The sequence below is a fragment of the Abramis brama genome (assembly GCF_963993115.1).
Source record: "Abramis brama genome assembly, chromosome: 1".
Classification (NCBI taxonomy): domain Eukaryota; kingdom Metazoa; phylum Chordata; class Actinopteri; order Cypriniformes; family Leuciscidae; genus Abramis; species Abramis brama.
The window spans coordinates 45,147,401-45,158,457 of NC_139963.1; the positions used below are offsets into that span (position 1 = coordinate 45,147,401).

The 11,057-nt window shown below is 34.9% G+C and overlaps 1 protein-coding gene across 1 annotated transcript in view; it reads left to right on the plus strand.

Annotated features, from left to right (window-relative positions):
• Nucleotides 1–1,022: 1,022 nt before the first annotated feature.
• The window catches only part of LOC311088181 (uncharacterized protein), a 20,628-nt gene continuing 10,593 nt past the window's right edge, over nt 1,023–11,057 (plus strand). The window contains exons 1-8 of the mRNA XM_084121912.1: nt 1,023–1,254; nt 7,121–7,465; nt 7,550–7,906; nt 8,148–8,249; nt 9,188–9,289; nt 9,794–9,886; nt 10,095–10,145; nt 10,631–10,744. Of these exons, the coding sequence (XP_083978038.1) occupies nt 1,203–1,254; nt 7,121–7,465; nt 7,550–7,906; nt 8,148–8,249; nt 9,188–9,289; nt 9,794–9,886; nt 10,095–10,145; nt 10,631–10,744 (1,216 nt within the window). The 5' untranslated portion in view covers nt 1,023–1,202. The remainder of the gene's footprint in view (nt 1,255–7,120; nt 7,466–7,549; nt 7,907–8,147; nt 8,250–9,187; nt 9,290–9,793; nt 9,887–10,094; nt 10,146–10,630; nt 10,745–11,057) is intronic.

Below are 11,057 nucleotides of genomic sequence, written 5' to 3' on the forward strand. Positions count from 1 at the left end.
TTAAATTTAACATTTAGATTTAGATTTAGCATTTAGATTTAACATTTAACATTTAGGTGTAACATTTAATATTTATATTTAACTATTTCAAATATCTCTAAGTTGACAAATATTGTTGTAAATGTGGTAAAAAGTGACCGTCAAAAATTCATACCAGTTTTTTAAACATTGTTTGAAGCTAAATGTGACAAAATGTTGCTGTTATTTTCAGCGTGAGCCGCTTTACAAACGGCGCCCCATAATCATTTACCATTGTGAAAATATTGTAAACCTACTGTTAAGCTTTGATTAATCTCACACACACATTTTTATTTGAGACTATATTTGAGACAGCTGCTCTTGTTTTTTATGAATCTGGATTAGCATGGACATCTTTACTTTCCCCCCCATTTAATATTCCATTTTGTTGTGAGCAAACATGCCTGTGGACATCAAAATATCATGGTCAGCGTCTGTTCTCAGCCATTTAGCTGATTCAAACAGTTCAAACAGGCCTATAGAGTCATAGCATCTGTGTGAACTGACACCATATTCTGTGACTGAAGGAAGCGCTTCACCCTAACCCTAACTTCTGAGTCAAATAAATTGTTGTGACACTATTTAAAGTGGAAATATCACAGCCAAGTAATCCTCACTGTCATAAAAAAAAGTTTTTTTTGTTTTGTTTTTTTTTAATGCCTCAAATTCAGCGCATCCTTTATTTATACTCACACCTTAAATTATTTTTTAAATACAATTATTATTATTTTTTTAATTTAACACTTTAATTGTTATTTTCTGCATAATTATTTAATGTAATTAATTTTTTTAAGTCCATTCATATTAGTGGCACATTCTGTTTATCACTTGCTATGCTCACATTCTTACTTTTTTATTAAAAAATGTATTACTTTTCTTTTTAATTCCACGTGTGTGACAAGGATATACATCAGGCTATACATCAGTTCACTGGATTGGAATTATTGGATATATTTCGATAAATTAGACTAGTCCTTATCATTCTTGATCACGTGACTTGATGCAGGCGCATGACAACCTAAAAGTGAAAGTAAGAAATACAAACGAAAGTAAAATTGATCTGTGGACATTTCAAGAAGATGAGGCTCTGTAGGCGCAGAAAAAAAAAGATTATTTTCGCTCATTTATAGCTTAAATTCATGGTAGTTTAATTTTGTGTTTTATTTTATGCTACATATTTGAAGATGCACACACCGAGCTGTGTTTTGATATCAGTATTGCTGATGATCGCCGATGGTACGTAGCATTTTAACCATTCTCTCTCTCTGTTGTAATAAATGGTTGATTGGAAACATGACAGAATATATATAATTAACATGTTCGTTCTTTAGATCTGTGCCTAAAACAAAAGCTATACGAAAAGCAAGTAGACAAGTAGCCTATAAATATTCAACCCAAAATGTAGGCCTACGTGTAGGCTACAGAAATGTTTCTTTCGTCCCTGATCGACTTCCGCAAATAATTTTTATTTTAAGTACAAAGTCGTGTTCAATTCTTTAATCGTGCAGTTTCAGATTAATCTCATTAGAGATGCTTTCCATTTTTCATAGTGATGCTTTTCAAACATAAACGGTTTTTTTTTTCTCGATAGCCGTAGTCCCACAGTAAAGTAAAACAGGTTTCAGCATGACTCTTGCGCTCATATAGGCCTAAACTTTACTTTGACGAACTAAAAATGATCATATCATAACTGAAAATGGACCTGCTTATGTTCATATTTGTGGCTGTAATTCCGTTTAAATCTGTACCTTGTTTTTACTCTCTCTAATTCTGGTGAAAAGGCACAAAATTAACTATTACAAATTTAAATCTATACATATAAACTAGTCCACTTTTTGATACACTTGACCGGCTTTGTTTTTCATGGTCTTGTAAATCTTTTAAGGCATGTTTTGTAGATAAATATAAATTGTATCTTCATAAGTTTCTTTTTGCAGCTAAAATGTTAATTTAAAAACATTTTTATGGATTATCGTAATGAATTATTTTATGGCAGACTGAAAAGGAAAATCAGTAGGTATTATCTCATTAGCAGAGAAAAAAAGCTGTTTGATTAAAATTTGTTTGCTATTTTAATTTTCAGGTCAGCTAATTATATTTACAGTTTATTGTCATATGGAGCTGTGCCAGTTAGTGCCATGCCATACTTTGCATACATTCATATATTTTTTTCAGGTTATATTTCCTGGTTAGTGGTTACCTGATTTGACCCACTGTTTACAAGACTGAAAGTAGGCTATCTCTGTCATTGATTCACGAACACTTTACTTGTGAAGTGCAAAAGCAAAAACTTGTTTGACTCAAGACAAACTGGTTTGTCTCAAGATAACCCACTTAAATGAAGGTCCAAACGTAGGTCCTGTCAATCATGTTCAGTCCTGTCAATCATCATTACGAGCCTAGGCCTATATAAGCAGCCATTCCATCAATATTTTTTCTGCCATGTTCAATTGTCTCAGACGGCCAAATCACGGCCTTAATTGCACAGTGTGCACCTGGCTTTAGGGCTGCCCCCTAATAGTCGACTTAAGCCGGGTACACACTGCGATTTTGGCCGCGATTTGGCCATCTGAGACAAATTTAGCAAATCCTAAAAGAATCTTCTGATCCAAGGCTAAAATCTGAAGTCTTTGAACGTTTGACCTGTTCACCGACAGCCGATTAATGACCGTTGCGATCATATTTTATCTCTGACGAAATTCTGTCAGTGTCAGAAGATTTGACTCACAGTCCTACAGTGTGACTTCTCCTACGACGACCATCAAATTGTCTTCGTTTTTCACGACAAGATGTGACCAAAATTACATTAAAGAATTCTTAGTAGTCACCATTTCAATCCCGCGTGTAACGCAGCTCACTGTGAACGTACGTGTCATTGATTGATAATGTAAAACTCCGGACAAGTTTTCTTGCATGCGTCCGTTTTTAACCTGTCTTGACTGTCATACAGTCTGACATTTATGACAACTAGATCTTACATTGTGACAGCAATGATCATTTTCGTACAGTCTGACAAGTAACAATCGTAAAGGACGATAATTAATCGCATAGTGCATAGTGTCGGCCCAGATCCGCCCCACATATGGTACATATGGATTCAACGCGAACCAGATGTGGGGCGGATCTGGGCCGACACTATGTTGCTGTCTGGGAATAACTACAAAATGTTGTGCTTTTGTAAAATAATGAAAACAATCAGGATTCGTTTTCTGCTGTCCCGCTGTCAGTGAACCAAAACTCAGTGTAGGCTATACACTGTTAAAAAAAAACTGTGAAATTTACGGTAAAAAAACGGCAGCTGTGGTAATAATGCCATAAACATTCATTAAACAATATATGATGTAATATAAACCCCAAATGTATAAAACTGATAACAAAAACCAAGAAGAAACATAATTATTTAAATGAAATAGCATCAAATGTGAAGTGTCACACAGGGAATTCTGGGAATGTCCATTTAGAGAAACAACAGGAACAGAAAAAAGAGACGAGCAGAAACACAAGAACTACAACTGACTTCAGCCACAGCCTTAGATGAAATCAACTGAAGAGAAAAGAAGACATTAAATCTGTGAAGATCTCAGCAGAGGAGGATTAAACAACTCCACAAACAGCATTACCAGCTTCACTTATTAACCAGACTGACTTTATTTCTGTCAGACGTCTACAGTTCTGTTTGAGAATTAACAGAGGTTTAGATGTTGATGATTTATTGTTTCATTTGAAGTCACCATGATGGAGATCAGTGACTGCTTTAGTTGGGCTCTTGACCCTTGACTTTTTGACATTAGTTTTTCTCTGCTTGCTGTAACTCTGTGTTTATAAGATATGCTGATTATGGCTAAGAAATCAGAGAGAAAATGAATCATGTGATGTTGGTTGTGTATCAGTGATGGCAATCACCATGTTTGATTCACTGAGCTCTTTTAGAGTCTTATCTTTGATTATATGTGCTATTAATTTTACATTATTGATTGTAGTAGCCCTATGATTCTACAGCATGTGATCCATCAGTGTTGTGATAATCTGAATAATTTTTAAAACATTGTGTACAATAAAGGTTTGAACTGCTGTATCTTTCAGACACACACAGACATCAAGAGTCAGTGTATGAATCTCAACAATGGTGATGATAAAAGTGCAGTGCACTTGATGGAGCCTCCAATCAAAACTCATCAGTATCTCCCAGCATGCATTGCAGCAGGAATACATTATGCTGAATTGCCTTAGTATTTTCTTTTATTATTATATCTGCTTTTATTTTTGATGTTGTTTTTGTTGCAGCTTTTTAGTAGCTTGTTTTGTGATGTTCAGAGTTTTATCTGATTATTGTGTTGATTGTCACCGTTGTTGAGATTCATACGCTGATTCTTGATGTCTGTGTTGGTTTAAATCGAGCAGTAGTTCAAAACCTTTTTTCTACACCATGTATTTTTAAAGTTCTTCAGATTATCTGTTGCTCGCTGCTGGCTTACAGAGATATTATACTCAATAATATGAAATATTTATTTTTAATATTATAATTGATATTATCACTTTGCTCATAAAGTGAGAGATAAGACTCTTTATGAGATCAGTGAATCAGGCCACAATATGATGATTATGTCATCATTAACCTGCCATCATCACCTGGTCACATTTTCTCTCTGATTTTCATGCCATAACATTTGTGTTATTGTTTGTGTAACTGTTACCACACAGTTAAGACAGTCAGAGTAAATCTAAAGTTAAAAAGTCAAGGGTCAAGAGCCCAACTAAAGCAAACACTCATCTCCATAATGGTAACTTCAAACTTTATTATTTTCAATAAAACATCAACGTCTGAACCTCTGGTAATTCTCAATAATTAGATTACAGGAAACCACAGCTGGCAGGTTTTTATTTTTTATATAAAAGTTCAGTTCAATGCCATAAAACCTAAAATATTACTACCGTATTTTTTATGGTAAAGCACTTGCAAGCTGCTAGTTTTTTACCGTAAACTTTAGTTCAGTGCCGTAAAAGCAAAAAAAATTCTACCGTATTTTTTACGTTAAAGTACTGGCAACCACAGCTGCCAGTTTTTTTCCCTAATATTTAGATCACTGCCGTAAAACCTAAAATATTACTACCATATTTTTTACGGTAAATCGCCTGGAACCAGCTGCCAGTTTTTTACCGTAAACTTTAGTTCAATGCCGTAAAACATAAATATTTATACCGTATTTTTTACGGTAAAGTACTGGCAACCAGCTGCCAGTTTTTCACCGTAATTTTTAGTTCGATGATGTAAAACTTTGTAAAATTAGTAAACATTTGCTAACGTATTTTTTACGGTAAGGTACGGTAAATTCAACGGTAAGTTTTTTTTTTACAGTGTACTTCCAAAATCCGTACATTTAACAGTATATTAATGTAAAATTACATGAAATGTCCCGTGAGAGCTATTACAGTTTTTCACTGTATATAGTAAGGGTACATACCGTTAAGGAATTAACATTTTTTTTCCGTTGCTTTTTTACATTTTTTTACAGTTAAAATTACGAACATTTTTTACAGTGTATACCTGACAGTCACAGACTTGAGAAATATAATTTATAGAATGCTTGAAATGTCTACTTTTAAATAAACCAATTCAAATGGAAAATAAAAATTCTCAGATTACGTAATCCGTATGAAACTTGCATATAATGGCGCGTCCACTAGCGACTGACGCTAGAGGCTGCGGTCTTGTCTTGTTAGCACCTCCCATGCGGGCAGTGGCGGCTGCTGGTCTTTCAAAGAGGGGAAGCTCATTTTCGGCCTACATCATAAAAATTGTCCATTTATTTATACGTAAATTCTACGTTCCTTTTCAAGAAAATGCTCTGTGACCCTGTAGTAGCAACTAGGCGTCTTTTCCAGTGACTTGACCAGTGTCCTCTCAATGGCCAGCAGAGTTAAATATAATTGTATAAATGTAATAATACAATAAAGGTATAAATAATAATATAATAAAGTATAATAATACTACTACTAATAATATTTATTTTAAATTATTTTAATAATATTTTTTTATTATTATTAGCCTACTAATAATAATATAAAAAAATATAACTAATAATATAATAAAGGTATAAATGTATAATTGTGTGAAATGTATTATGAAAATTGGCTAGCAATTTTGACAAGCAAATACCAAGAAATAGATTGTAGCAGTTTGTCTTTCGACTACACTTGCAAAATCCACGATGGGACTGAGCTCGAACAGCTTCATCATCAGCAACTTTTTATTGTATGAAATCACTGTCAATCAATAGGAGATGCAGCCTTTCGACAGACCCTCCAATCATCACGCAGAAGCCCGGAGTCCAGACCAGCCCACTCCTCATTCACCCCCAGAGAAGCTGAGCTTCCGTGGGCGGGACATAATCGCAGCATTTATCCAATGACCATCTAGTTTCGAAGCACTAAAAAAATCTGTTCGAAGCAGCCCCATTGAAGTCAATGAACGCTGGGCTTCAACAGGGAAATGCACTATGACGCGACGGGAATGTATGAGAAGGAAATCGAGTCAGCCGACCTGCTATATGTAACTGATTCTGATCGAACTCGTCTTTGAGATGAACGTTTTCTAACGCATTTTTAGTCAATAAAATGTTAACACAATAGTACATATTTGACCATACATTTTTTGACATTATAGGGGAAGCCGAGCTTCCCTTGCAGTCTTAAAGAAATACCCACTACATGCGGGGGACCCTGGTTCGAGTAGGACTGGTGTTACTCGATTCTAAATTCTTACAGTCTTCTCTACCTGAATGGCTGAACTAGTTGCACTGCAGTCGACTGCCCAGCTTGCTGTCCTAGTAAATCTTATTTTGGGGGTTTAACTTGGAACTCGATGCGAACCTTAGGTTAGAGCCTTCTTCGAGGACAGCAAGCCACATTTTTTTACCATTAATTATTACGACTGAATGGTCAGGTGAACATGCCTTATGGCGACACCCACTGGATGCGCTTACATAAATATTTGTTCATCTTAACAGCGATGGTATCTGTTAATATGTATTCATTTATGCTTTGAGAAACTACAAAACAAGCTTTATTTCATTTGTCTTTCAATGGGGCAAAATTGTTTCAGGGTTGATTGTTCGCGGTCCCTCTGGTCCTCTGGTTGCTCCTCTGGGATCTTCAGTGGTTTTGCCCTGTTATGTTGATGAACCTTTACCAGTGAAGGATCTGGAGGTAGAATGGAGAAGAACAGACTCAGAGACTCTGGTTCATCTGTATGAAGATGGTGAGAGTCGAGCAGAGGTCCAGCAGCAGGATTATCAAGATAGAGCTCATTTCTTTACTGATCAGATTCAACATGGAAACTTCTCCCTCCGTCTGGACAATCTGAGAGCTAAAGATGAGGGAAATTACACATGTAAAGTTTACAGTCAGCAGGATTCTGGTGAGACTGTGGTTCAAATAAAAGATGTTGGTGAGTGTGAACTCAATTTAAAATATATCAGAAGCACACACAGAAAAGAATACTTCAATATTTCAACTTTTGTTATTCTTTCAGAGCGTCTGCTGGTATCAGGATCGAGTCGCTCCATATCTGCGTCTGTGGGTGAGGACGTCACTCTGAACTGCTCTGTAGACTCTCACATCAAACCTGAACACATTGAAGAGGTTTCATGGAAGAAAACAGATGAAGATGTAGAGATTCTGGTTCTGCACTATGAAAACAATGAGGCTTTTCCAGAATCATCAAATGAGCGATACAGAGACAGAGTTGAGTTCTTCACTGATGAAATCCCCAAAGGAAACTTCTCTCTCAGACTGAAGAGTGTCAGAACTGAGGACAAAGGAGTTTACATGTGTCAAGTGTTTGCTGGAAGACTTTCAGCTAATACAACTGTAGTACTGGAGAGACTGGGTGAGTAACTGATAGAAACCAAAACATAATTGTCTTAAAACAAATAGTAAAAGGAAACGTGTTTAAAAGTTTTTATACTGTTATTTGCACTATAGTGCTGATTACATTTTAGTACAAACCTGTCATAATTTGTAAAGAAGCATTTCGGTGTCTGCAGAAGTTCAATTAATCTTTTTTGTTTAGTGTTTAGTTTGGACAATGTAACTCAATTAAATGATTGTAAATTGACTTGATTTTTTAGGTTTCTCTTTTTCACACATAATGGTGTTGATGCTCTGTATTGCTGCATCTGTATCTGCACTTCTGCCCTGCATTATAATCTACAGTAGATCACAAAATACAGGTATGTTCAAAAGACTTATTCACTGCAAAATCCACACATGCTGGACTTTTATTCAGAAAATCACCAACAACCTTCATATAAAGCTTGTCAAAATTACAACAGAGTCAGGATGAGTGACACTATCACAGTTATGTATTGTTACGTACAGAGTACTGAATTTAAACAACAAGACCATGCAATCCATTACATAAAATCATTTAGACTTCACTTAATACATTTTATCTGTTCTCACTATAATGAAACAAATAGTTGAAAATTATCTATTATATTTTAAAACAATAAGGAATGTTAAGTGGTGTGTCTCTTTTATCTTACCTTTAACACTAAAGCAACTAATTTAAAAATAAAAATAAAACATCAAGTGTAGCGTTAGTTCTGGCAGGTCACGTCAGTCAAGCTCGCATCAGCTGACTTTCAGCTGATCCACGTATACCTATAGGAAAACGATGACAATTACAGCATATAAGCTCCTTCAGTATTATCAGCAGCTTTATTGAGTTGCTCAGAAGCTAATAACCCATCTGAGAAGTGCTTTATTCCTCAGTCTTTTATACTTATTTTTGGTGAATTCCAATTCTATTTAGCTTTATAGCTCATCGTCATCTTCTCACACTCTTTCCCTTCTTTACTGTAGTCTTCATCAGTCTTAATTTCATTTGTGGTTTTATCACCTCTTCTTCACCCTTGTGTGACTCAGGTTGCACAGATTAAGTTCATGAGTTCACCCTTTTCTCTTTTCACACCTTTTGCTCATTTTACTGTTCTACATCATGAACAAAGGAAGTCGAGTACAATATTTTATATGGAATTTCCTTCAAAGCAAGCATATATATATATATATATATATATATATTTTTTTTTTTTTTTTTTCAAAACAGAATAGAATTTCTTATAATACAAAACAAGTTATAAATACATATTTTGCTCCTCACTAACAGACTCTACTGCAAACAAACGTGTCAGGACTGTTGGGTTTATTCATGTGTTTCTTCCCAATATTATGATGTTTGTGGCCTTTGTCCTCTGGGGTGTTACAGAAGGTGAGTAAATCAAATCTGTCGATCACACAGTAAGAAATTATACTTTTCTCTGGATATTTGAAGTACAATAGTTTGTGAAAAACAATACCTTTTTTCCAAATTTTGTTATGTTGCAGCCTTATGCTGAAGTGCTTTTGCATTACATTGCATTAGTATTCAGACCCATAAAAGGATATTTCAAAAACACTCTGTCATTTACAAACCCTCATGTCATTTCAAACCTCTTTGACTTTCTTTCTTTTTGGGAAAGTTGGAAACCAAATATTGGGAAACATACATTAGCTTCCACACTGTAAAAAAAAGTTGCTGCCTTAAATTTGTATGTACAATCAACTTGGCTGTATAAGTCATTGGCGATATCACAAATCAGGGTTTTGCTTTCGTCATAATGTGTGCTTGATGTGAAAAAAAAACAAACCCAGTATTTTAGCATAAAGGTGCTAAATAGCAAACTGTCAAAGGGTCTCAAGCTAATCAATACACAATAATCTGGTTTTGTTGCAGGATTTCTGTATGAGACGATCTTTTGCTGTGCTCTTTTTATCCTGAGGCCTCTGATGGTGATAAATGTTGCACCGTATTTAAAGAAGATTTCAGGTTTGGATTTTTTATTTAAATTTTTAGTTTCATGCAGGTGTCTTCACATAATGGCTGACATCTCCCTAATCTCTATATCAGTGATCTTTGTGAGATTTTTAGACATTTCCTTTACATGAATGTGCAACAATGTGGAAATGAAGTATTATTGAATTGCTCTAATATGTTATATATATATTCATTAGTTTTAAACCATTTCTGTTCACAGATGTCAGACTTTCCTCTGAATTTATCATTTTTATGGTGGTCTATTTTTCAGGTTGGTAAATCAAAAAATTCCTCCATATGATCATGTATATTATCATGCTGTTATTAATGAACAATAATAGTTTAAAATAATCTGCAGTGATGTAAAAATAACATTAGATAAACGTTTCAGGGTATCATGTGCTGCTACTTTATCTTTACTCAGAAATCATGGTTGCTGTTAATAATGCTGTTTGGATGTGTCATTTTTTAATAATTCAGTGTTCTGAAAGAGAGAGAAATCATGTGTTACCACCTCACTACTAAGAAATGTTGTGTTTCAGTTGGGAATTTATGAAATTGATAAACGTTTGAGGTAGCGCTGACAAGTTTCTGTGCATGTATGTTCCCTCCAAAAGCTTTGACACAAGTCAAACCCTGCCTGGATCTGCTGCATAGCTTTTACTGAATAATCACATACATTAGAATGTCGTCAGCCAATCAGAATCAAGCGTTCAACAGCCCTGTGGTTTAAGGTTTGCTGTTGTTCTGTTTCAGTTCTTTTGAGTCGTGCTTGGAGAAATATTGTACATTATGAAGAGTCTGAAAAAATAATGGTAATAGCCATGTTTGGAGTCATGATTCTGCTCTGTGTCATCTTCATCATTTACTGTAAGTATTTCTGTCTGTTTCATTTGTTTGTAGAGAGTAAGTGCTGTGAAACTGTGTTTAATCAGCTTATCAATGATTGTTTCACACACACGCGCACACACACACACACACACACACACACACACACACACACACACACACACACACACACACATTAATGCTGTAATAGTTTATTTCATTGAAATACATGAACATCTCTGACCAGTAGTCTATCACTTAAGAAGCTCAGAAACATTTATTGTAAACTTTGTAACAAGTAACTAAACTGTCAATGATTTTCATGTATAGTAATTCCTGTAGAATAATGATGACT